The following is a 27,765-nucleotide window of genomic DNA, read 5'->3' as shown; positions in this document are numbered from 1 at the left end:
ATTAACAGACATCCTTGGTTTAATTTAACACATTCCACTTAGAGACAAAGCTTCATTTCTTGAACCAATTACAAATCAAAGGATCTTTAAAAACCTGTAACCTTCCTTCCTGCCCCCGTCAAGATGTCCTGCCTTATTGAACCAAAACAATGTACAACTTCTACATATTATGATCATACATATAATTCCTATTTCCATGAATGTATAAAACCAAATTGTAACCTGGCAACCACTGGCACATTTTCTCAGAACCTCTTGAAAACCTGTTCTGAGTGGTGACTCACACACTTGGCTTAGAATAAACCTCTTTAAATTATTTTACAGAGTTTGGAGGGGGTTTTCGTTAACACCCTGTTATCAGATATCTTCATTTTTGCCCTAATTTGTTGGATGAAAAATGGTACTTTAACTGCCTGTCCTCATGACTCCTAAAGCTGAGCATCTTTTTATATGTTTATTGACTGTTTATATTTGTCTATGAATTGCCTGATCTTTTCCTTTGCCCTTTTATCTATTGTGTTTATATTTTTCTTCTTGATTTGACAGCTCTTCATACAGTTTGTATGTTAATTTTTTTAATGTGTTGCAAATGTTTTCTCTCATGGTATAATGTAGGAGAGGCAATAGAACATGGTAGTTAATGCACACTGCCTGGGTTTGAATTCCAGATCTGCCACTTCTTAGTTGTATGATCTTGGGCGAGTTACTTAACTCCATGTGCCTCCGTTTTCTTATTTGTGAAATGGGAATACTCATAGTCCCTACCTCACAAGGTTTTGTGGCATGTTGTGTCTTCATCTCATCTGGTTTTGAAGATTAAATGAGTTAATGTAGGTACAGAGTCAATGCCCGGTGAAAGGCTGACATTGATGACTTCCTAGTTGCCACTTTCTTTCTGTTATCTTTTCCCCAATTTGATGAAGTTGTATTCTTTGACAGTATATTTTTACTGCCCTCTGTACTCCCGAAAGCAGTGCTGCCCACGTAACCATTACCCACGTGTGCCTGTTGAGCACTTGACATAGGATAGTCCAAACTGAGTTGTGCTGAATGTGCAAAATACACGTCACACTTGGGAGGCTTAGTGTGAAGAGAAAGAACGTAAAATGTCATGCTTTTTTATTCACTACATGTTGAAGCGATAAAATCATAGATGCATCGTGTTAAATAAAAATGCATATATATATAGAGAGAAAGCAGGGCGCTGTGACTGGGGTTCAGTCCGCACGGGCCGGCCCCACCTTTCCCGCCCCGCGCGCCGGCCCCGCCCCGCGGCTGCGGCGAAGACCCGGAGGTGGCCGTGTCCCCGCCGCCGCCGGCCCGCCCTTCCGCGCCCTGCGCGCGTGCGCCCGCGCACACGGCTCGCCTAGTTTCGCGGGGTCTCCGCTGCTCGGAGCCGGGGCGGGAGCGGAGGACCGCGCACCGAGGGGGCGGCCCGGGTTGCCCCGCCATGCGCTGGGGGCTCCCCCCGCTCGGGCCGGGGGCGGCGACGCTCGCCGCGGCCCGGAATTTGTGGGGGCCGCCACGCCTTCCCTGTCGCCTGGGATGGCGGGGGACGACGACGGGGCGTCTGGAGCGCTCGGTCACCGGGGCTAGCAGCCAGCTGCCGAACTCGAATAGCGGCAAATACAGGGACACGGTGCTCCTGCCGCAGACCGGCTTCCCCATGAAGCTGCTGGGCCGCCAGCAGCCCGAGACGGAGCTGGAGATCCAGCAGGTAGGGCCCGGGCCGGCGCGGCCTCCGGGGGACGCCCGAGTCGCCGGGAAGGGAGCGGAAGGGTGGCGGGGGCCTCCGCGGGAGCCACGCCTCTGCGGCCCCGCCCGGCACCGGTGGGCGGGGTGTCGCGACCCGCTCGGTGGCCGGCCTCTGCTGGTTTCGTCGGCTGAAAACCTAATCAGGAAATCCCAGATGGGTCCCTCGGTTCTAGCAGGTTCGGGAGCGGGATGCTAAGGGGGAACGCTGGCCAGATGCAAGCCTGGATCGAATGCACGTCCCATTTCTAGCACAGGCAAGACAAATCGACTTTGGACACCTTTCCAGTGACTTGCAAAAAATAAACTAACACGCACACAAATGAGTAACAATTCTGTTCTTAGGAATGAGGGGAAGTTGAAGCCCACCTTTGTTGGATGTTCAGGACCCTAGCTGGACTTAAGGATTAGAGTAGCAGTACTTCCTCCGAGTCCCTTTTATACACTGCGACTGTGTCTCCTGTACCAGACTGAACTTTCTAAGGGCAGAAGTTCTCTTGTTAGTTTCTGTAACTCTAGAGTCTTTAAAAATCCATGACATTCTTGAAATGTTGGTTAAATAAATATGCTTAGCCTAAATATTCTGAAGTTACCAGAGTTCAAGATGCATAAACCTGTTTTCACCCTCAGATTTTTTTTTTTGTTTGTTTACACCCTCGGATTTTTTAAAGGGTTTTTTATTCAGTACCTTCTGTATGCCAGGAGGCATGACAGTTTCAAATATTTTCTCATTTAATTTTCGCAGCAGTCATGTAAAATGGAAGTTATGAACATCTTTTTTTTTTTTTTTTTTTTTTCATTTAAAGAAACATGGCCATAAGTGCAAAGTGACTTGGCCAGGGTCACACAGCAAGTGAGGGAAGAGGAGTGGCATGGCAGTGAATGTTGTTCAAAATTTAGGGAATGGCAAGTGCTGAGGCCAAAGTATAGCAAGAATGAGTATGAGGAGGATCTGTAGGTCCTTCAGGTTGGCTGGAGTGAAGAGTGAGGCCTGGGGAGTGCTGAGCTGCCCCAGGTGGGAACCCGCAGCCTCAAGTCCACGTGGGGCTCTCCAGTTCCCCAGGTGTGGCTCCTCCACGGATTCCAAACTTCGCCCTTTATTAAAGGGATTTGTTCTGTAAAATTTGAATTCAGTCAAAAGGCCACACTCAAGACATCAGGTTCCCCACCCACCCTATGTAGAGTCCTGTATACCATACAAAGAGTTTTAGATTTTAAAGTTTATGAGAAAACTGTTGAAAGATTTTAAGAGAAGAGTACTCAGGTGTGCATTTCAGAACCCTTACCATTTGTATTTCAGGGTTGAGTAGATTGGAATGGGATAAGAAATAAGTGTAGGCTGTTATTTATGGTTACGACTCAGCATGTATTTATATGATATTTAGACATTATTGTTCTTTTTAAACAGAAATGTGGATTTTCAGAACTTTATTCATGGCAAAGAGAAAGAAAAGTAAAGACAGAATTTTGTCTTCATGATGGACCTCCTTATGCAAATGGTGACCCTCATGTTGGACATGCTTTAAATAAGGTAATTATGATACTTGAAAGAAAATGTTTATGTAAATACTTTTTTTTTTTTTTTTTTTTTGAGACAGAGTCTCGCTTTGTTGCCCAGGCTAGAGTGAGTGCCGTGGCGTCAGCCTAACTCACAGCAACCTCAAACTCCTGGGCTCAAGTGATCCTTCTGCCTCAGCCTCCCGAGTAGCTGGGACTACAGGCATGCGCCACCATGCCCGGCTAATTTTTTATATATATATCAGTTGGCCAATTAATTTCTTTCTATTTATAGTAGAGACGGGGTCTCGCTCTTGCTCAGGCTGGTTTTGAACTCCTGACCTTGAGCAATCCGCCCGCCTCGGCCTCCCAAGAGCTAGGATTACAGGCGTGAGCCACAGCGCCCGGCCTTATGTAAATACTTTTAATAAAGGACTGCATTATAATTGTATGATATTATGCAAATTTACATGGGAACAAAAAACTAAAAAGTTTTAATAGAAAGCAGCAATAAGCAATTTTAGTACTGTGTGAAAAATATTAATAACACTGCTGATATTTGCTTTGAGCTTGTTGTATTTTACATTAGTAAATATCATTTTATCCAGTATATAATAACTGAGTGCCTACTATGTGCCAGGCATTGTTCTAGAGTCTGGGAATACCAGTCAACACAATAAAGACATGTCTTACCCTTATGCTCTAGTTGGGATAGCCACAATCAACAAGTTAAATAAGTAAAATATTGGGCGGGCGTGGTGGCTCACGCCTGTAATCCTAGCACTCTGGGAGGCCGAGGTGGGAGGATCACTCAAGGTCAGGAGTTGGAAACCAGCCTGAGCAGGAACTAGACCCCCTCTCTACTATAAAAAGAAAGAAATTAATTGGACTACTAAAATTATATAGAAAAAATTAGTCAGGCATGGTGGCACATGCCTGTAGTCCCAGCTACTCGGGAGGCTGAGGCAGTAGGATCACTTGAGCCCAGGAGTTGGAGGTTGCTGTGAGCTAGGCTGACGCCATGGCACTCTAGCCCGAGCAACAGAGTGAGACTCTGTGTCAAAAAAAAAAAAGTAAAATATAATGCTAGATAGGGATAAATGGGGTATGAATAAAAGCTATGGGGTAGAATAAAAGCAGAAAGGATGGATAGGGAGGGTCAGTAGGGGAAATTGCAATTTTAATAAATTGATATAGGATGACTCCCTCACTGAAAAGGTGACATTTATGTAAAGTCCTCTAGAAAGCAAAGGAGTGAGCTGTGGGGATATTTGGGATAAGAATAGCAAGTGCTTGTCCTGGCTAGGTATTTCATGCCTGTAATCCTAGCACTCTGAGAGGCCAAGGTGGGCAGATTGTTTGAGCTCAGGAGTTTGAGACAAGCTTGAGCAAGAGCGAGACCCTACATTTACTAAAAAATAGAAAAAATTAGCCGGGCATGGTGGCGCATGCCTGTAGGCCCAGCTACTTGGGAAGCTGAGGCAGGAGGATTGCCTGAGCCCGGGAGTTTGAGGTTGCTATGAAGTAGGCTGACGCCACGGCACTCTAACCCAGGCAACAGAGTAAGACTGTCTCAAAAAAAAAAAAAAAGCAAGTGCAGAGACCCTGAAATAAGAGTTTTCCTATTTCAGGAACTGTAAGAAAGTTAGATGAGGCTACAAGGGCACCAGGGACCAGATCTTACAGGCCATTTAAAGGACTTCTGATTTTACTTTGAGCATAAGAGGGAGCCATTGGCAGGTTTGAGCGTAGGCATTCATGATCTGATTTATGTTTAAATAGAATCACTTTAGGCTGCTATGTTGGCAATAGACTATAGAGGTGGAGGAGTTTGGAAACAGGGATAACAGTAAGGTGACTATTACAATAATTCAGGAGGGAGATGATGGTGATGTTGACTAGCATTGAAGCCACAAAGGTGGTGTGAGATATGATGAGGTTAAACAACATGGTGAGATTCCCATCTCTACAAAAAAATATATATGTGTGTGTGTGTGTGCGCGCACACGCATTTATATATGTGTGTGTATGTATATATATATATAGAGAGAAAGAGAATGGACATCTCAATTTGGACTAGCACCAAAAATCACATGTGACTAATAGTTTCCATATAAGACATGTTCTAGAGCATATATGCACTCATTCATTTATTTGGTAAATATTTATACAATAGTTCCAGGCAGTATCTAATGCTGGAATTTATTGGTGTAGAGGAGAGATGGGATCTGTGATTTTATGGAGCTTTATGTTTTACAGAGAAGAGACAGATAATAACAACTAATTTCCAATAGAGATAAATGGAAAGGAGGTTATTTATATATTGATTGATTTAAATATACCCAGAGTGAAGTATATAAATATTAATTGTATATAGCTATATGAATTTTTGTTGTATGATTACCACCCAGATCATAAGGCTCCCTGCTGTTCTTTGGTAAAAAGTTTGAAAATTAGAGTTTTTAAAGGAGGGAAGGGGTGGGAGGAATGTGTAATATCTTTTCTACTTTTGATAGGTGTGGAAAGGAGGAAATTATTTTCTGGACTGCTGGGCTAGTGGTCAGAGCACTGTTTCCTCAGGAAGTTGAGCCTGGAGCCAGATCTATCCTTTGCCTTTGATCACCCCATTCAGCAATGGGAATACATTTTTTTTTTTTTTTTTTTTTTGAAGCAGAGTCTCACTTTGTTACCCAGGCTAGAATGAGTACCATGGCATCAGCCTAGCTCACAGCAACCTCAAACTCCTGGGCTCAAGCAATCCTGCTGCCTCAGCCTCCCGAGTAGCTGGGACTACAGGCATGTGCCACCATGCCCGGCTAATTTTTTCTATATATATTAGTTGGCCAATTAATTTCTTTCTGTTTATAGTAGAGACGAGGTCTTGCTCTTGCTCTTGCTCAGGCTGGTTTCGAACTCCTGACCTCGAACAATCCTCCCGCCTCGGCCTCCCAGAGAGCTAGGATTACAGGCGTGAGCCACTGCGCTGGCCGGGAATACATTTTTTAAAAGGCTTTGCTGCCCTCTAGTATCCATAATGAACTAAGAAAGGTAAATCAGTTACAGAACCATACCTAGGGAACAGGTCTACTATTTTAGTAAGGGTTTTTGTTAATGATAGAGTTAACCACAATATTTCATTCTCTGAATGCATTATAAATTCTGCAATGATTTTATAATATTTCTTAGCTAAACATAGACCATATTGGATCCTTTATGTTAATAATTTTTTTCATAAGAGTAAAATTTGTAGTTGACTTATTTGTACTCTCATTTTTAGAAGGTCAAAAGTATTTCTTGAAAAGGTATTATGGGCTGCTTTTTTGTATAGTTCAACTTTACAAACAAATTAGTAATTTTTTTTCTTTCTTTTTTTTTTTTGAGACAGAGTCTCACTTTGTTGCTCAGATTAGAGTGAGTGCCATGGTGTCAGCCTAGCTCACAGCAACCTCAATCTCCTGGGCTCAAGTGATCCTACTGCCTCAGCCTCCTGAGTAGCTGGGACTATAGGCATGTGCCACCATGCCCGGCTAATTTTTTGTATATATATTTTTAGTTGGTCGATTAATTTCTGTTTTTATTTATTTATTTTTTTTTATTTTTTTTTTTAAGACTAGTCAAGTGCAGTAGTGAGGAGGGGGGAAAGTAGTAGAACAAGGAGTTCAATCTGTAACTGACTCTGAACAATCACGTGAGATAACTCACTACCTTCGGACCAGCCTAATTTCTGTTTTTAGTAGAGACGGGTCTCACTCTTGCTCAGGCTGGTCTCGAACTCCTGACCTTGAGCGATCCTCCCACCTCGGCCTTCCAGAGTGCTAGGATTACAGGTGTGAGCCATCGCACCCAGCCACAAATTAGTAATTTTGAGCACAATGTTTTTCACTTTGAAATCTCTTATTCTTTCATTTGCTTTGGGGTAGTTAATGACATTTTAAAAATTCAAATATCTGTTACTTCTGTGTTTATGTAACACTTGAGTTTGTGTTAGATTTAATTGGTTATTTTATATAATTCCTTTTAAAATTGGGTTTTCTCAGTATTTTAAAATGGTATTGAATTAATAAAAGAATATACATTGTGGGCCATAAGCTTTATGTATAAATGATGATTATGATTTTATCTTTGCAGATTTTGAAAGACATAGCCAATCGATACCATATGATGAGCGGTTCCAAGATACATTTTGTACCTGGCTGGGATTGTCATGGATTACCCATTGAAATAAAAGTATTATCAGAACTTGGTGGAAAAGGTCAGAATCTTTCAGCTATGGAAATTAGAGAGAAAGGTAAATAATCTATATTTATGTTTTAAAATGATATTTGTAAACACTTAGGTTCCTTGGAAAAGTCAGGCTTTATCAAAGGAACCTTTGGTTTTGTTTTGTTTTGTTTTGGCTGTGAGATCTGTTGGAAACCACTTCATATCACAGAAAGTTCAGATTTTGTTTAATTGATTTTTCTGAGAATTTATGTTTGAGGATTGAAGGAAAGACTTTGTGAGCATTTCTAATTACATTCTTAGTTCCTTAGTGTTCATATTGGCTTTTTTACTTTCCTAGATATGGCTTGTTGACTCATTTCAGGTGCTATACCAAAAGTAAATCTAAAATATACACTTTTTTTTTTCAGACAGTCTTACTTTGTTGCCCAGACTAGAGTGAGTGCCGTGGCGTCAGCCTAGCTCACAGCAACCTCAAACTCCTGGGCTCAAGCAATCCTCCTGCCTCAGTCTCCCAAGTAGCTCAGACTACAGGCATGCACCACCATGCCTGGCTAAATTTTTCTCTATATATTTTTAGTTGGCCAATTAATTTCTTTCTATTTTCAGTAGAGACGGGGTCTTACTCTTGCTCAGGATGGTTTTGAACTCCTGACCTTCAGTGATCCTCTTGCCTCAGCCTCCCAGAGTGCTAGGATTACAGGCATGAGCCACTGGGCCCAGCCAAAATATACACATTTTAAATTCATCTCTTATTTGATCCTCTCCTTCAGTAGACTGGGCCAGGGTGGAGTATTCTTTTTTTTTTTTAATTTAATTTTTTTTCTTTTCCCATACAATTATGTATGTTAAGGGTGGAGTATTCTTTTCTTATATGTTATACTATTACATATTTGTGTGTGTTTACATATATATTGTATATATGTTATACTACTGTATATTTGTGCATGCTTATATTTATATATGTGTATATATAGAGAATGGACATGTCAATATTGTATATTTGGATATGATTATAAAGATTCTTTTTATTTCCTTGTGAAACATTATGATTGACTTAGATTCAATATTTTGATTATTTTTTGTGTGTATAATGATAATTATTCTCTGACTTTTTCTCTTTTTTTTTGAGACAGGATCTCTCTCTGCTGCTGGGCTGGAGTGCAGTGAGTGGTGTGATCATAGCTCACTATAGCCTCGAACTCCTGGGCTTAAGCCTCCTGTCTCAGCCTCCCAAGTAACTGAGACTGCAGGCGTGTGCCACCACACCTGACTAATTTTTTAGACATTTTTTGTAGGGATAGGTTCTTGCTATGTTGCTCAGGCTGATCTCAAACTCCTGACCTCAAGCAATCCTCCCACCTTAGCCTCCCAAAGTGCTGGGATTACAGGTGCGAGCCACCATGCCCAGCCTGTGATCTTTTCTTAAAATGAGAATGGGGAATAATTTTTCCAGTTTATTTTTTATAAATGTGAGGCCATTATATCTGGAAAATACAGAAAACATTAATAAAATTTTAACTTTCGAAATTCTAGTTAATTTTAGAAGTTGTTGTAGGTGTCTTTTGAATACACTTAACATTCAAATTATCTTCCTATTAAAAATTATATAGGCTGAACTGTGTATAGCACATATATTGAGACAGATACATGCTAAACCATGTTTAAGAATTTGAGTTGGCCGGGCGTGGTGGCTCACGCCTGTAATCCTAGCACTCTGGGAGGCTGAGGCGGGCGGATTGCTCGAGATTGGGAGTTTGAAACCAGCCTGAGCGAGACCCCCTCTCTACTAAAAATAGAAAGAAATTAATTGACCAACTAAAAATATATATACAAAAAATTAGCCGGGCATGGTGGTGCATGCCTGTAGTCCCAGCTACTTGGGAGGCTGAGGCAGGAGGATCCCTTGGGAGTTTGAGGTTGCTGTGAGCTAGGCTGACACCACGGCACTCACTCTAACCTGGGCAACAAAGTGAGACCTTGTCTCAAAAAAAAAAAAAAAAAAAAAAAAAGAATGTGAGTTTATTAGGCTGGGCATGGTGCTCACGCCTATAATCCTAGCACTCTGGGAGGCAAAGGCAGGAGGATCACTTGAGCTCAGGAGTTGGAGACCAGCCTGAGCAAGAGCGAGACCCTATGTCTTTAAAAAAAAATTGAGTTTATTGGTTTTCAAAAGCTTTTTCTTTTCTTTTCCTTTCTTTTTAGCTAAAACATTTGCTAAGGCAGCCATTGAGAAACAAAAATCAGCATTTATTCGTTGGGGAATAATGGCAGATTGGAATAATTGCTACTATACATTTGATGGAAAGTATGAGGCCAAACAGTTGAGAATCTTTTACCAAATGTATGATAAGGTAAACAACTATTTTTTCCTTTGAGTATGTTAAAGTATGCGTTACAAAATTCCAGCTTTAATATAATCTTTGTCTTTTATAGGGCTTGGTTTATCGATCTTACAAACCTGTATTTTGGTCTCCGTCATCTAGGTATATATACATTTTTTTGGTAACTAATGGGGAGAAATTTGTGAGGCTTCCAAACATTTATGTTTAATGTTTTTAAATCTTAGGACTGCATTGGCTGAAGCAGAACTCGAATATAATCCTAAACATGTCAGTCGATCAATATACGTAAAATTTCCTCTCTTGAAACCTTCTCCTAAATTGGCATCTCTTATAGGTAAGATTTATTTGTTGCTAGAGTATACTAAAGTTATGGAATTATAACATTTGCTGACATTTACAACTTTATTTTCACAGATAGTTCATCTCCTGTTAGTATTTTAGTGTGGACCACCCAGCCTTGGACGATTCCAGCCAATCAGGCTGTTTGCTATATGCCAGAGTCAAAGTAGGTAGATTGTTGTATTTTTTGTTTTATCCACAAATAGGATCCAATCCATCATTAGCATTATTTTGAATTTATTTCATCCACATTATCCTTTTAAAATTTAGTAAATTATAATTTAGTTATTATGTTCACAAAGATTTTATTAAGCTTCAGATGACTCCTTTTAAGACCTTATATCATGCTTTTTGGGAAAATGCAATAGAAATGTAATTTATGAAGTGTCTTGAAAATAATACATTTGATCTTAAAGTTAGTTTTTTCTAAGATGATATTAAAAAATTAAAATGTTCCTTATGGCTTTTTCTTTTTTGTATTAATAATTCTCTCCTAAAATTTTATGTTAGATATGCTGTTGTGAAATGTACCAGTTCTGGAGACGTCTACATTCTGGCTGCAGATAAAGTAGCATCTGTTGCTTCTGCTTTGGAAACAACATTTGAGACTATTTCCACATTTTCAGGTGAAGATTTCTAGATATTCCATCATAGTCATCAAAATACTGTGTTGATTTGAGTTCACTACTTTGCTTAACATTGCTCATTGTGAATTGTAACATATGGCTTCTACCTTTCTAGAGTGTATTTTACTTTGATTACGCTGAAGGAGAATATATATTAAACATGATAGGAATATAGAAAAATATGAACATTGACAAAGGTACAACAGATAAAAAATATTTCTACCAGTAGTTACTAATTCTCAGTAGTAAAATTTTATGCTAAGTTAATTGTTAAAATTGTTTTTATCTGATTTGATAAAATGAGGAAGGAAATAAATATACTTATTTTTTGGCATGTAATTTTAATAGAGAATTGAATATATGCTGAATATTCCAAAAGCAGTCCTTCTATCAGAAGAATTCCTAGTAAGCTATAATTTGGGACTTTTGAAGTAGTGGCTGGTTTTGAAGTATAACTATGGAAATCTAGGGAAGTTTAAAATTATCTTTGATACTTAGGTATAATGTATCTGAGTTTCTTGCTAAAAAACTCCAATCTTTAGGGAAAAAAGAACAATCACATGAGTAAAGATTACCAAAAATGGAAAGACTTTATAGCTAAATAGGAAAGTCCTCTAAGTTCATCAGTTTGTATATAAGCCAATTAGAAGTTTAAATAAATTTAACAAAAATTAAAAGATTTTTATGTCAAAGGCAGGAAAGGAACTACAGAATGTTTAAGGCCATTTGATCCCTGTTGGTGCAATACGTAAATTGGTATATTCGTTATTCCATATACTTCGTACTTCTTTTTTAAGTGCAGAAGATATTAAAACCTGCATTGAGAAATTAGATGTCATCACAGAAGCTAAAAATCACAAGTTTTTTGAAAGTATTAAGGTCAAATTTAAAGATTTTTTTGTCTGAATTACATATGTATGTAAAATTATTGCTGTGCAGAGAATTATTGGGTTGCCTTTTTTTTTTTTTTAAGAGAAAAGACACTACTCTGTTGTCTAGGCTCAAGCAATCCTCCTGACTCATCTTCCTTAGTAGCTAGGACTACAGGCACAAGCCACCGTGTCTGGGTGTTTTAGAAATTTTTTGTCGAGATGGGGTCTTGCTATGTTGCCCAGGCTGGTCTCAGAACTTGTTGCTTTAAGCTATCCTCCTGCCTTGGCCTCCCAAAGTGCTAGGATTACAGCTGTGAGCCATTGCATCTGGCCTGGGTTGTCATTTTGAACCACCATGTTGCAGAGAATGATGATGTATACTTTTCATCCCTGGCAAAATAAGCTGATAAGAACTAGCTTACTACTATTTTTTTTTTTTTTTTTTTTTGAGACAGAGTCTCACTTTGTTGCCCAGGCTAGAGTCAGTGCCGTGGCATCAGCCTAGCTCACAGCAACCTCAAACTCCTGGGCTCAAGCAATCCTGCTGTCTCAGCCTTCCAAGTAGCTGGGACCACTGGCACGTGCCACCATGCCCGGCTAATTTTTTCTATATTTTTAGTTGGCCAATTAGTTTATTTCTATTTATAGTAGAGACAGGGTCTCGTTCTTGCTCAGGCTGGTTTCGAACTCCTGACTTCGAGCAATCTGCCTGCCTCGGCCTCCCAGAGTGCTAGAATTACAGGCGTGAGCCACCGCGCCCGGCCCTTACTACTATTAAAGTAGTAGGAATATTGAACAGCTAAAATGGAGTAATATGTATGGGGGAGATTTTCTTTCTAGAAAAATATGAATTATTACTTACAGATCTTTTTGGGAGAGGGGTGTGGGAGAATATGAAGTGGTAGATACAGGAAGTATCGAAACGCTTGAACTACATTAATTCTTTATCCTCACAGCAGTCCTTTGAGGTAGGAACCATATTTGTCTGCCTTTTATAGATTCCTGAAGGTCATAGAGCAATTAAAAAGAGAAGCCAGGATTTGAACCTAGCCATTTTTGTTCTAGACTCTGCATTTTTAACGTGATGTTCTATTGCTAAGCTTAAAGAGATCCATTTGCTCTATAAAGTGATTCTTAATAGTGGTTTTCTTTCCCCACAGGTGTAGATTTGAAAGATGGTACTTGTAGTCATCCTTTAATTCCTGATAAAGTATCTCCTCTTTTACCTGCAAATCATGTGACCATGGCAAAAGGAACAGGATTGGTTCATACAGCCCCTGCCCATGGTATGGAAGATTACAGTGTAGCTTCTCAACACAACCTGCCCATGGTACTATTCCTCTTTTTTTCCCTCCTAGTTTTTCGTCTTGTGGAATGAAAGTGATAAAGCCTAATTAATATCTTTATTTTTTGATGATAATGATTTTTGTCACCATAATTAAATTGTGAAATGGTTAGTTTTGTGCAATACCCTGAAAGCTTCATTAATTCCTACTATTAATAATTGAGAAAGATTTCCCAGAATTAGCACAAAATCAGGACAAAGTTAGAATTAGAGAGTATATATTACATGGGTACATTTAAAATGCTTTTTTTCAGTATTAAGTCACATAGAGAAATTACTTTCAGTTCCTGAAAAACGTTAAGTAGATTTTCAACGGCAAGTACATTTTACTATAGTTGAAAAGAACAGTTTGTTGTTTGTTTTAACCGAACAATCGCCTCTAAATTATTTTTCACACTTCAGTTACTTAGCAAGTTTTTCCATTTAGTCAAAAGGCAAGTCTCAAAGGGAACAGCTGTGTACATTGCCATAGATCTGAAAATAATAGAGACCAATCAAAAATGTTTTATGTTTTTTATTATTTTTTGTTATTAAACTTTAGGTACATGCTTTAATAACACATTCTGCCTTTGGTCATTTAAATGTATAAAATTCACATTCCTGTTGACTGTGTAAGAAGTACCCAAATTTTCAATGTGGGGGAAAACTAGGCTGTACTGAAATGTCTTATACACATGGTGACTACCAGATATTATCATAAGATAAAATATTTTGATATTTTAATTGTTCAAAATGACACTTTGTAGGATTGTTTGGTGGATGAAGATGGAATTTTCACAGATGCTGCAGGTCCTGAACTTCAAAACAAGGCTGTCCTTGAAGAGGGAACAGATGTTGGTAAGTAGTGTGTCTGTTGATATCATATTAATATTTTGTTTTGCCACATGGTTTAAAATGGCATTTGGGACTTTTTCATCTTTTGCTTTGAAGCTGCTCTGTTTGTTTAAGCAAATTAGGGTAGTCCACAGTGAAGTTATTTCAAGGCTACAGAGATAGTAATCAGCATTACTTTTTTTTTTGAGACAAGGTCTCACTCTGTTGCCCAGGCTAGAGTGAATGCCATGGCGTCAGCCGAGCTCACAGCAACCTCAGACTCCTGGGCTCAAGCAATCCTGCTGCCTCAGCCTCCCGAGTAGCTGGGACTACAGGCATGCGCCAACATGCCTGGCTAATGTTTTCTATATATATTAGTTGGCCAATTAATTTCTTTCTATTTATAGTAGAGACAGGGTCTCACTCTTGCTCAGGCTGGTTTCGAACTCCTGACCTCAAGACATCAGCCCACCTAGGCCTTCCAGAGTGATAGGATTACAGAGCATTACTTTTGTGGAAGAATAAAATCAAGCTTGAGGCTAGATGTTGAGTGTGAGTCAGACATTTCCCACTCATTTTATAACCCTTTTAAATAACTGACCCGTATAGGATGGTTTATGTGTTAAGATCTTCAGGTCTTCCAGTTTCAAATTGTCTTTCTTCCTTTTTTTATGGATTAGAGACCAGGTCTTGTGAAAACCAAATTTTTTGCCCACACAAAGACTAAGGCTAATGAAACCTGGTATATTACTTTTCTAGAGCTACCGTAACAAATCACCATAAATTTGATGGCTTAAAACAACATAAATTTATTCTGTTAAGTTCTAGAAGCCTAAAATCAAGGTATTCATAGGACCATGTTTCCTCAGAAAGTTCTGTGGAAGAAATCCTTACTTGCCTCTTTCTAGCTTCTGGTGGCTATGAACAAATTCCTATGCACACTGCACATATCTTATTTTGAAGTAAAAAAACAAACGGGCAAAAACACCCGCATATGGCCCGCTGGCTGTAGTTTGAGGACGCCTGATTTATGACAGAAAAGAATATGACTCTGAATTTCAAATCTAGATATATTCTGTTCATCTTTCCTTTGAAGTGAAGAGATGTGGACATGACATAATTTGGAGTCTGATTAAGGTTTTACAGTCCTTGCTTTTTTTTTTTTTTTTTTTTGAGACAGAGTCTCACTTTGTTGCCCGGGCTAGAGTGAGTGCCATGGCGTCAGCCTAGCTCACAGCAACCTCAAACTCCTGGGCTCAAGCAATCCTGCTGCCTCAGCCTCCCGAGTAGCTGGGACTACAGGCATGCGCCACCATGCCCGGCTAATTTTTTCTATATATATTAGTTGGCCAATTAATTTCTTTCTATTTATAGTAGAGACGGGGTCTCGCTCTTGCTCAGGGTGGTTTCGAACTCCTGACCTTGAGCAATCCGCCTGCCTCGGCCTCCCAGAGTACTAGGATTACAGGCGTGAGCCACCGCGCCCCGCCAGTCCTTGCTTTTTTGGTCAGGAGATGCCCAGATTATGCCTTTGATACCTAGAAGGTAACTGCATCTGTTGGCATCTATTGGTCCAGATTTAGTATTCCCTGGGAGTTTAGACCATTATTAGGATTTTCATAGACCTTTTCTATGTCTAACATAAATTGGTGTTTTTTTAAGTTATAAAGATGCTTCAGACTGCACAGAACTTGTTGAAAGAAGAAAAATTGGTACACAGCTATCCCTATGACTGGAGGACTAAGAAACCAGTGGTTATTCGTGCCAGCAAGCAGTGGTTTGTAAATATCACGGATATTAAGACTACAGCCAAGGTATAAAAGGAATCCTATAACAAGGGGTTGTGGGTTTATCATTCTGTCTGTATAAAAGGGTTGCATGTGAATTTGAGGTGGGGTTTTGGCAGCGGAAGGGATTGCTGCTATTATGATTTGTTTTCATAAAATTGTAGAATTTTAGATCTGTAAGGACCTTGGATTTCCTTTCTTTCATCATACATGTGTGGAAAGTGAGGCTTAAGTGACTTGCCCAAATCACACAGTTAGTAGGTAAACGTTCCTACCCAGTGTAGTGAAAATAGCATAGAATTAGGACAAAACTGAGTTTAGTAAGTTGTTTAATCTCCCAGGATCTCCTTTTTCGTCATCTGTATGAAGATGATAATGCTTACCTCATGGAGTACATGAATAATTAGTTCCCAGAGCAGTGTGTGGCACATAATAGGCATTGCTTTGAGTTAACAAATACTTTATCATTAGTGTTCTAAATATTGGATATGTATTTGAGCTCTTTCCTTCAATATGTATATGCATCTGTGTGTCACGTATATGCATCTATGTGTTGTGTATATATGTGTGTGTATACATCTCTCACAAACAACTTGATGCTATCCACTGAAAGAGCTTAAATATATATGTGTTAACCAGGCTGAATGTACAGATATTTTGCTTTACATCTTGCATCTAAGATTCTACTCTAATTAGCTGGTTCATGTGTTGGCCTGGCAATTTGGGGTCTTTGCCAAAGCTATACATAGCAATTTATATTTTCTATACTTGTGTAATGTGGATAACTGTAATATGTGTGTTATTATTTTTCTTCCTTGGCAGCCTATCTTCCTTACTTCTAACTGTTAAAATATGTTAACTTCCAGCTCTGCACAGATTTTTGGTTGCAGAACATCTAAGTCTGATATGTTTAAGCCAAGTTTTTTTTTTTAACTTTATTATAGACGGTTTTCCATTGCTCTTTGTAGAAGTAACAAGAGTGGGATAGATATACTGCCATCTCCCTATCGCTAAATTTCAACAATAATCAACATTTGACCAATTTTGTTTATATTTATACCCCTCCTATTGCCTACAATTTTGTAAACAACTCATAATAGTAGCAATAGTTGACTTTTGGGCAATTTTTAAATATTTATTTAAAATTTTTGCCAGGTGCGGTGGCTCACACCTATAATCCTAGCACTCTGGGAGGCCGAGATAGGAGGATCGCTTGAGCTCAGGAGTTCATGACCAGCCTGAGCAAGAGCGAAACCCCAACTCTACTATAAATAGAAAGAAATTAGCCAAACAACTAAAAATAGAAAAAATTTGCTGGTCATGGTGGTGCATGTCTATAGTCTCAGCTACCTAGGAGGCCGAGGCAGGAGGATCGCTTGAGCCCAGGAGTTTGAGGTTGCTGTGAGCTAGGCTGACGCCACGGCACTCTAGCCTGGGCAACAAGTGAGACTCTGTCTCAAAAAAAAAAAAAAAAAAAAAAAATGAATTTAACATATTTGGCTTTTTTGGAGATTATTACCAAACGTTTTTGCTATATGTCCATCTTTTGGTAATTGACAAATTAAGTGAAATCAAATGCTAATCGTTTACAACTCTTTTGAGGAGTGGAGGGAGGGAGATTTCTTGATAAGTAAATGGAAGTTATTGTTCTGAGAAAACGTTTTCTATGTTGTAGAAACCATAAGCCGTACTATGTAAAATCAGGTTATATTTCAATCTTTGTCAACCTAGCATAGTGGCTTATTTTTCAGCATTTAAAAAATGGTTCAAGTCATATTTGAATTGATTTTAACTGTAGTGAAGTATAATACTTCTAGTAAAGCTTTTATTATCAGTTTTGATCTAGGGTTGAAGTAAATTATAAACTGATATAAAATCTTTTGTTAGATCATACAAAGGTGAAGTCTGCTTTTTTTTTAATTTCAGCATATTATGGGGGTACAAATGTTTAGGTTACGTGTGTTGCCTTGCTCCCCTTCCCCCCCCCCCCAGAGTCAGAGTTTCTTTTGATATTATTTATTAAGTTCAGCTTCATTTGCTCTGACATCTTCAGTTTTTTTCTTTCTTTTGGGTGTAGAAGGCACATGAATTGACTGTAAACATCCAAAACAAAGAACTGTATTAGGAAAAATAATGACTGTTGTACAAAATTTGTTCTGCTTTCTCTCACTAGACTTGATTTATGATTCAATTGCAGGAATTGTTGAAAAAAGTGAAATTTATTCCTGCATCAGCACTGAATGCCATGGTTGAAATGATGGACAGGCGGCCATATTGGTGTATATCAAGGCAGAGAGTTTGGGGTGTTCCAATTCCTGTGTTTCGTCATAAGACAAAAGATGAATATTTGATCAACAGGTAGAACTTTTTCTAAAAATTTTCAGTGTCTTAAAGTGAGTTGTATTTTCTTTAAAAATGGAAAAATAATGTGGACTATTGAGAGCTCTATATGTTAAGTATAAAATAGCAGTCTTTTGGGGGAAGTAAAATGTAAATTTCAAAAAAAGACTCTTTCAAATGGCTGAAATAACAAAGGTTAGATTTTTTTTCAATATTGATACTTATAAGCAAAGGCTCTGATTTTTTTTTTCCCATGAGAAATGTATTGTGTTAGATTAAGGAAAGAGGGACCCAAAGATGGACAGTGTTCAGGGGGGTAGCCCCAAATATAATTTTCTTCTAGAAATTGGAATCTCTCTCTTATTCTGAGTCTACTCCCCTTTGTAGTGGAAATGGTGGGCATTATGTCATTGTTTAGATACTTTAAAATTTAAGAAACTATAATATAGTTAAATGTACATGATTTCATTGATCATTACATTCCCAGTTATTTCTCGTTTTTTTTTTTTAATTTGGAAAGATAATAGATGGACATAGTAAACAATTCATAGTAGAATAGTGAAAAGTAGGCTTTTTCCTACTCTAGATACCAGAACCTTTTTTGAGGCAGTCATTGTTCACAGTTCTTTCTGAATCTTTGCAGAAAAAGTGAATTCCTCTGCCAGCATCTACATGTATTTATACAAAAGGGAGTATCTCCATCTGCTGCTCTGTGCACTTTCTATCTTATAGTTTGTTCTAAATCAGTACATGCAAATCTGCCTTATCAATTTTTCATAAGCTTTATTGAGGCATACTTCACATACTATAAAATTCATTTATTGTTTAAGTGATTTGTAGTATATTTCTACAGTTTTATAGCCACCATCACAATCGTGTTTTAGAACAATTCCTTCACCCCAAATAGTCCCCTGGTGTGCTTTTTGAAAAAGAAGGTACTTAGAAAGAATATGGACTTTGGAGAATGACAACTGAATTTGAACTCAGGCTTTGCCGCTCACCATGTGCGAGACTGAGGAATTTACTTAAGCACTCTCCTCAATAAATTGTGGAAAACAATGCTCGTGGGTGAGCGATTATGAATACGAGATAATAAATGCATGGTACTTGGCCTAAAGCATGGTGGTGTTTTAGAAATGGTAGGCACCGTTCATCTGTTCATTCAAGAAATGCTGTTAAGCATTGAGTACGTTAGTGCTAGACACTGCTCACAGCTGCAGTAAACAAGACTGAAATGGTCCCTGCTTTTGATGAGATCATAGTCTAGACAGGGGTCCTCAAACTTTTTAACAAGGGGCCAGTTCACTGTCCCTCAGACTGCTGGAGGGCCGGACTATAGTTTAAAAAAAACTATGAACAAATTCCTATGCACACTGCACATATCTTACTTTGAAGTAAAAAAAAAAACAAATGGGCAAAAACACTCGCATGTGGCCCTCGGGCCATAGTTTGAGGACGCCTGGTCTAGCTAGTTTATCTTCTAGTAATACTTGGGAGAGTTTGAGTGTTGTTGATGTTTTTAGCAGATGTGGAAAGGGCAGTATTAATTATTCCTTGTAGAGATAGATTCTGGGTTTTCATTTTCTTTGAGTAAATTGTTTTAATTTTGTGGATGGAATTTTTATGAAATTATACTGTAGCTTAAGTAAAGAGTTTGAGCACATTTTGGTAAGTATTTATACATTTCACCAATTGAGGATCCAGTGAGGAATTTGAGAGCAGTAGAGGCCAGCAAGTAATGGGGTGTTCAAGAGACAGTAGGTATAGACTAAACTGTACCTACCTTGGAGTTCTTCGGCATTTCTGTGAAAACATTCTGCTTTTCATTATCAACATTATTTGTATTTTTTAATAGTACTTTTATGAATGCATATATTTTAGAAGTTTTAAAAAAATATTGATGAAAGTAGTTCTTTTGTTTTTGTTTTTAGAATTATCAATAGCCCATATTGGGTAGTTCTTAGTATCCTTTGTGTGAAGGCTGCTTTTCAGTTTAAAAGATAGTTTGGGCCGGGCGCTGTGGCTCACGCCTGTAATCCTAGCTCTTGGGAGGCCGAGGCGGGCGGATTGCTCAAAGGTCAGGAGTTCAAAACCAGCCTGAGCAAGAGCGAGACCCCGTCTCTACTATAAATAGAAAGAAATTAATTGGCCAACTGATATATATATATATAAAAAAATTAGCCGGGCATGGTGGCACATGCCTGTAGTCCCAGCTACATGGGAGGCTGAGGCAGGAGGATTGCTTGAGCCAGGAGTTTGAGGTTGCTGTGAGCTAGGCTGACGCCATGGCACTCACTCTAGCCTGGATAACAAAGCGAGACTCTGTCTCAAAAAAAAAAAAAAAAAAAAAGATAGTTTGGGCCGGGCGCGGTGGCTCACGCCTGTAATCCTAGCACTCTGGGAGGCCGAGGCGAGCGGATTGCTCGAGGTCAGGAGTTCGAAACCAGCCTGAGCAAGAGCGAGACCCCGTCTCTACCATAAATAGAAAGAAATTAATTGGCCAACTAATATATATATATATATATAAAATTAGCCGGGCATGGTGGCGCATGCCTGTAGTCCCAGCTACTTGGGAGGCTGAGGCAGGAGGATTGCTTGAGCCCAGGAGTTTGAGGTTGCTGTGAGCTAGGCTGACGCCATGGCACTCACTCTAGCCTGGGCAACAAGCAATGCAATACTCTGTCTCAAAAAAAAAAAAAAAAAAAAGATAGTTTGTATCACCACTTCTGGGTGATGGTTTGACAGTGTGTGACAACATGGCTCAAAGGGAAGAAGGAAGGGCTCTGCCTTGGGCAAACATGAAACCATAAAGTAGCTCACTAACTTCATTTGATAGAGGATGTGGCATTTCACTTGGGCCTCAAGGATTAGGTAGGAAATGGGGGAAAGTGTTTTGCAAGGAGAGGGATCGGTAGGAGCCCAAGATCTGGAGGCGAGAAGCAGAGAGAGTTACAGGAGCCATCCTGGGGCTGCAGGGTATGTGCAGTGAGTAGAAAGGTAGATACTAAGGAAGATTGGTTGGAGCAAATTGGAGTGAGTCTCGAATGCTAGGTTAAAGACTTTAAACTTTAAGTAGACATGAGGAGTAAGAACATGTTTTAGGAAAAGAAACTAGAGGCTAGAGACCAGGAAGTCATTGTAAGGCTGTTTCTATATTATTATAATTTGGAGCTAAGACTCTTTGGTGTAAATATTGTTGCTGCGTTCTTATAATTTAGAGCTTGGTCAGATGTAAACTGCGAATATCTTAATATCTCTGTTAAGAATTAAAATGATTACAGGTGAGATGAATTTACACAAGTAGTGTTTAAAATTTCACACTAGGGAGTTTTCTTTTAAGAAAACTTCTATAAGCCATGCCATTGTTTCTCATTCTTTGTAGTTATCATAGAAAGCAAGATTCTTAGGGATTTTCATTTCAGTGATTGAGGTGAATGAGGGTTCCGTGGTAAACCTCTGAACTCTGAGGTGGACCATATGTATGTATTAGTAAGTGGAGAAAACTGGTTTAGTTGATCAATATTTTATCATGACAAAATGATACATAGATTCATTGGTCAATAAGCTAGATGAAATGTGAGCTTTGTCAGAAAAACACAAACAAGTTTTCATTAGGTATCATTAACGTTTTATTTAGTCGATACATTCACATGGTCACGTCACAGACTCTTTTCTGCGTTTCTGCCATTGCGTTGGTTGCGTTGTATGAGTTCACATCTGATTTCTAAAGTAGCAGAGACATACAGAACGTTGGCCTACAGAAATGACAGACAAACTTAGCCACATTGTCTGTCAGTTCATAGGTCAATTTCCTGTATACCATTTCTGAATGATGACTCTAATCCTCTTCCATTGTTGGGTCGTTTTGGTGACATAACACATGAATTTCAGAAAATTGATAGTAATTCTTAATTATTTGTCAATTTTATAAAACAATGAAAGGTTATCTTTTCCCCCCTGAATCAAATGAGAGTTGAGTGACCCTGATGTTCTATCTTTCTTTGTTACGCTTCTGTATTGTAGCAAGTTGGTCACCATCAAAAGTAACAGCATCTCCACTGGAAATTGGTCCACAGTCCATATGGAGTTGCTGTTACACTTGATAACTCCATTCAATGTATGAGAAAATTCCTTCTGCTTTTCTTGATGAAAGTTTACGTATTATCTCTAAATACACTTGTTTCCCAGAAGAAAAATCTTGATTTATTCATGTTCTAAATAAGTTTAGGGACTGGTAGATTTGAAACTCTGATGTTTAATTTTGATTTGAATTAATCATCTCATTTGCATTTTCACATTTGTATTTTCTCACCAAATAATTCCATTTCTGATTTTAATACCATTGGTCATTTTCTGAATCTGTAATATAATGCCATTGTAATTTAGGTTGAAATCTGCTCCTGGTTAATAAAAACAAAATAAACAATTTTTAGCATAAAAAAGGTAAAATTTAGAAACATGGGCTACCTAGTTAGAGAAAAGTTGGTTAAATTTCTTGCAGCATTTCAGATGATTGTTATGAATTTAATGTTATTAACACAGTAGTTAACATGTGTTTAGGAAACAGGCTCTGACTTCATTTCTAGAAATTAGGAGAAATTTAGTAGAAATAGGTGAGAAATTTCCAATTTAATTTGAGTGTTAGCTTTACCTCAGATTTTTGCTTATGTTAATAATGACCTTTTGGTGAAAAAAAATTTATGTTCATTAAATAAAGAAAATTTCTCCAAAATTGTTTCTTATCACCTTTAAAATATAAGTCTAGAATTAAATTAATGTAAATGAAATTCCCCTCTCCCAAATTTCATTGTGTTCTAGAATTAAATTTAGTAAACAAGTATGAAACATTTAGTCTCTTACCTCATTCTTATTCCAATAACTTGCAGGAGAAAAGTTGTCTTATAGTCCTTAATATTTTTTCTTATAAAGACAAAGCACAGAGAACAGTGGAATGACCGCAGTTTCTTTGTTACCTGGTAGTCTTCTTAATGCTGCTTAATTTCCAGTAGCATGCTAAATAAGCCTTCATTCCAGTTGATAGGGAAGTTCAGAATGATTGGTTGTTATAGTTGCTCATGCTTTCTAGTGGATTTTCACTGATTGAAACCCAAGAAGGAACCACATAATACGTGTGTTTAGATAAGGGCTTTGAGTAAAGTACAAAGTTTTATGATGGACTTATTGCTTTGTAAAATACAGCATTAAAATGGAAGCATATAGATTATATAGTGATAAGTAGTTTCACCTACTTTTATCAACAGTAATTTATACTAATCTTTAGGTTATAAGTTAACTGTGTGTTTGTGTTAAATATATAGGATATTAATGAAATAAAAGGAGAGTTTGTAAATTTTCAAATTTAGACTTTTTTCTTGTATTTTTTCCCCGAAGAATATTTGCTATCACAGAGAAATGCTTAGAAACTTATTTTTAAGAACTTTAAACCATGATTTCATTTTCATTATAAAAAAATTTGACTTTTAAGTATTTACCCTAAGGAAATAAGAGGACTAATGTCTCTTGTACCAAAGATGTGTGTAAGGTGTCTGATACAGTTGTTTATAAAGGAACATAATAATATAAAAAAGGTAAAATTTAAGTCAGTTACATAAGAATGAATATACAGGTGTTAAAAATGATAGCTTAGGTTTTAATGGTTTCCTAGTTCTCTGTGTATGAAAATCAGATGAATGTAAGCCATCTGCGAGTATCCTTTGAGTACTTGTTCAACATGAACTTACATATTTTTTCCAATTATCCTTTCAGATTTTGTTTGAACATTAAATTTATCTTTATTTTATAATCTATTGTACTTAACCTCGTTTGTAGGTAACTGTGTTTATTTTTATTGCAATTTTTGTTTTTAAAACTCTCTGTCACACTTTTTTAGAATTCAGACCACCAGAGTACAAGGCAAGAGAAAGCTTTCCCTTTGTGATACCAGTTCTTACACTTAAATTGTGATTTGTGTGGATTGTAAAAATATTTTTGTCTTGGAAATCTGCATTTTTATTTTTCAGGAATTTTGTTATTTTTATCATTTTTAAATTAATTTTTAATTGGCAAAAATCATATATTTATCATGTACAACATGGTGTTTTGAAATATGTATACATTGTGGAATGGCTAAATTGAGCTAATTAACATATGCTCATTGGGTTCTCTTTATTCTCTAATTCTAGAGTCGTCTTATTATTTTAAAAATGTAAGTAATTTGGTAGTCTGGAATCTCAAAATAGAACTGAGAGTGGGTGCAGTGGCTCACACATGTAATCCTAGCACTCTGGGAGGCCGTGGTGGGATAGTCACGGAAGGTCAGGAGTTCGAGACCAGCCTGAGCAAGAGGGAGACCCAGTCTCTACAAAAAATGGAAAAAATTAGGTGGGGTGTGGTGGCGAGTGCCTGTAGTCCCAGCCACTCAGGCAGCTGAGGCAGAAGGATCTCTTGAGCCCAGGAGTTCAAGGTTGCTGTGAGCTATAACGATGCCACTGCACTCTAACCAGGGTGACAGAGACTGTCTCAAACAAAACAAAACAAAACTGAATTGCAGAACATAGTGGTTATTAAAGTACATCTAATATACTTTTTTTTTACTATATGATGTTTTTATATTTTATGACATAAAGGGAAACAAGTCTTGCTGTAAATGTTAATGTGACTTGCTCTAGTAATGAGGCAAAGCTGCTTGTCTCCCTTACAAATATTTTGTATTTCTTTCGGATGCATTGGAAAAAGGTTTCTTTTGTTCCAATTCATATGCATACATGATGAAGAAAAAATATTGGGCTGTTTTCTCAGTGGTATGTACTTTTATTTATGACAGCTTTTTTGAAATTGGATTGTTAAAAAGTACTGCAGGATTGCTTTTCATTGATGTAGATAACACTGTATAGTTACATTGTTTCTCATAAGTATTATTGGGTAAACTGAAAGAAAAATAAAACCAAACAAACTTTCCTTTTCACTACTATAAGAGCCCTTTATGAGTTTTTTTAAAGTATTTTTAATTTGCAATTTTTTATAATTTAACTTGTAATTTATAATATAATTTAAAAAATTAATATGTAATTTACTGTTATTTTTATATTAAAATATTTTGCCATATATCTAAGTGAATTACTGATATCTTTATAAGAAAAGGTAGCAATTAAAAAATGAGTTTCAGTTAGACTAGAGCTGTTTGATTAAACTTGGTGAGTTTATACAGTGTCCTTAATAACATGCAAAGGCAAAATTGGAATCTTTGTTGTTTGTTGCTTTTAGTTATAGACTCAATAAGATACTTAAGCATAGTTAAATAATACTTAATATATAATTTTAAAACGTCATTGAATTATTTGATATTTAAGCATATGAAAAAGATCTTAGTTTTATTAAAGTTGAATTTGACATTTGAAAGTGATCTGTAAGTATCATCTGCTGTCGTAAGGTTACTTACTTTTTTTTAGTTATTAGGACTTTTAACCCTTTGCACTTGGATGTCAAGTGTGACTCGACATGGTTAGCAAAAATTATAGAGATACTCTTTGAATGTATCAATAATTTGAAATATAAAAAAATCCAAATAAATAAGTTTGTATGAAAAGTAACTCCAGTTTTTTATTCTACCGCCGCACTTTGTAAAATCTGGGGTATTTAAAAAATTAAATCCCGAGTAGAATAAAGGAATCGAGAAAAAAGCAAGCGAGTGCAAAGGGTTAAGAATAGAATTTTTTAACCTAGTCTTTGTTACGGCTTTTCCCAGTGCTTATAGAAACCGAAGCTCAGAAAAAGAATATGATTTATTCCTGTCATTATCCAACAAGTCATAGGCAGGGTCTGGTCTTTGGACTTTGTGCTTGCTCTGTCAACACTCTAATTTCCGGAGACTCCCTGGCTCCCCAACTTCATCTCTGATTTACAGTTTTTATTATGCATGGGTGGTAAGAGGCTTTTTGCCATCCCTTAGCAAACCCTAGAGCATAGGAGTGTAAGTTCAGTTACAGGGCTTGTCTTTATAGATGAGTTAGAGAGGCAGAAAAGAGAAGTAAAAACAGCACTGAGCCATGATTTAGCAGACAAAATTTCAAGGCTTGGTTCTAACTTCGTTACTTGCTTAGCCTCCTGATTTAAGGAACTCTAAGGCACAGAACTGTCATCTGTCAAGATCTACTAACTGTATTTTTGTGAATCTAATTAGAGAGTGCTTTGAAAAGTATAATGTCTGGTACACATATAAATGCTTTTTATTAATAATAATATTAATCCTAACATCTCTACCGTATTTGCTAAATTTATATAAAATTTGAACCATTTACTTTGACTTCTATATTAGTTTATCTGTTAATTTCCAATATATTTGAAATTATTTTACTGTTATATTTTAATGTTTACCTAAACTTGCCAATCTACTAACATAATTTAAAAAGGCAAAATGACAACCATTTTTAGAATCATTCTTTTTTTTTGATACTTTCATAATTGGTACAAACAGCATATCTATTGCAATCATATGCATGTGTGTGTGTAAATGTACTTTGCTGCTATTTCTTGCCTTTTTTTAGGATTTTTCTTCTTTTAGGCATTTGAGTTATTCAAATTTTTCTATTTTAATATATTCATATTTCCATAACTGATAAAACATTCTGTGTAAACTATATAAAATAGTAATGTGTAACTAAATATTATTGTCATATAACTGGGTGGTTATTAAATACAGTTTTTATGGTCTCATAACACAATAGTTTATCTTTACTGTTAAAGTCCATCTAAAATGAGTGACTATCTTAGAAATATAGACTTGTGCCCATTTTACATTGTTGTAAAACTTAGTGAGATCTTGCGTTTGTGAGGTATTTCAAATTTCAACTTGTAGAGCCTATCTAATTTATATCACCCATTTGATTTTTGCTTTCGACAACAATTTTTGTAAACACTTCATTTATCTGTAAGTTAGTAGACCATAGAAGTTAAATGAGTTGCCCTGTGTAGTCACGATCAGTAAGACATGGAAGCCAATTAAGAACTTCATGCCTTTTCCTGTCTACTACTCTGTCCCTTTCCATTGACACTGGGGGACCTATGGTTAATTCTTAGTTATTTGCTTTAATGGACTGTGGTAGAAAGGAGGGCAATTGGCTTTAGTTATATATATTTTAATCTGTATATATTAATATGGATGTATGTTTTGGTAATTGGTCGACATAAATTTGACTAAGTTTACCTGACTTTTTGAAAAATCAGTTTGAATAATAGCTAATGCTTACATAATATTTATTAAAATGTGCCAAGCATCGTTCTAGGCATTTTATGTATATTAGCTCAATTAATATTCATAATAAGTCTCTTAATGATGCTGTTACAGTTTGCATTTTACAAACAAGGAAGCGAAGATACAGAAATGCCAAGTGCCTTCTGCAGGGTAACATGGCTAGTAAGTGGTAGAGCCAGAAATTAAACAAAGCTGTCTGGTGCCAGGGTCCATTTGTTTGACCATTGCATGTATTATGAATAAATGGAAAGCAACTAGGGCAGGCTGTAATATCAACAAAGCCGTAATAATAAATTAAATAGTATAACAAATTGAAAGTACGTTATTCCTGGGAGAAATTTCAGTAATAAAATTTTTCCTCAGTTATTTGAGTTAATTTTCAAATAATTTTTACCACTGTATAGCTTCCAAAGATATGACTGATTTCCTTATTCATTTGATATGTATTCATTGGCTTTCTGTTGTGTTAGGCACTGTGCTAAATTTTACATGTATAATCTCAGTTCGCTGTCATTCTGAGGGAAGTGTCTAGGATCACAAATGTAAGTTCCATTAGGTCGAGGATTTCGTCCGTTTTG

At 37.2% G+C, this 27,765-nt stretch overlaps 1 protein-coding gene across 1 annotated transcript in view; it reads left to right on the top strand.

The window, feature by feature from the left end:
* The first annotated feature begins 1,296 nt into the window (after nt 1–1,296).
* Nucleotides 1,297–27,765, top strand: part of IARS2 (isoleucyl-tRNA synthetase 2, mitochondrial) — a 51,873-nt gene continuing 25,404 nt past the window's right edge. The window contains exons 1-12 of the mRNA XM_020284427.2: nt 1,297–1,717; nt 3,161–3,283; nt 7,378–7,537; nt 9,676–9,824; nt 9,907–9,956; nt 10,040–10,149; nt 10,230–10,320; nt 10,665–10,780; nt 12,813–12,982; nt 13,744–13,834; nt 15,473–15,624; nt 17,795–17,955. Of these exons, the coding sequence (XP_020140016.2) occupies nt 1,451–1,717; nt 3,161–3,283; nt 7,378–7,537; nt 9,676–9,824; nt 9,907–9,956; nt 10,040–10,149; nt 10,230–10,320; nt 10,665–10,780; nt 12,813–12,982; nt 13,744–13,834; nt 15,473–15,624; nt 17,795–17,955 (1,640 nt within the window). The 5' untranslated portion in view covers nt 1,297–1,450. The remainder of the gene's footprint in view (nt 1,718–3,160; nt 3,284–7,377; nt 7,538–9,675; nt 9,825–9,906; nt 9,957–10,039; nt 10,150–10,229; nt 10,321–10,664; nt 10,781–12,812; nt 12,983–13,743; nt 13,835–15,472; nt 15,625–17,794; nt 17,956–27,765) is intronic.

The sequence above is a fragment of the Microcebus murinus genome, chromosome 23, assembly GCF_040939455.1.
Source record: "Microcebus murinus isolate Inina chromosome 23, M.murinus_Inina_mat1.0, whole genome shotgun sequence".
In the NCBI taxonomy this organism is placed as follows: domain Eukaryota; kingdom Metazoa; phylum Chordata; class Mammalia; order Primates; family Cheirogaleidae; genus Microcebus; species Microcebus murinus.
This window is presented reverse-complemented; position numbering and strand designations above follow the sequence as displayed.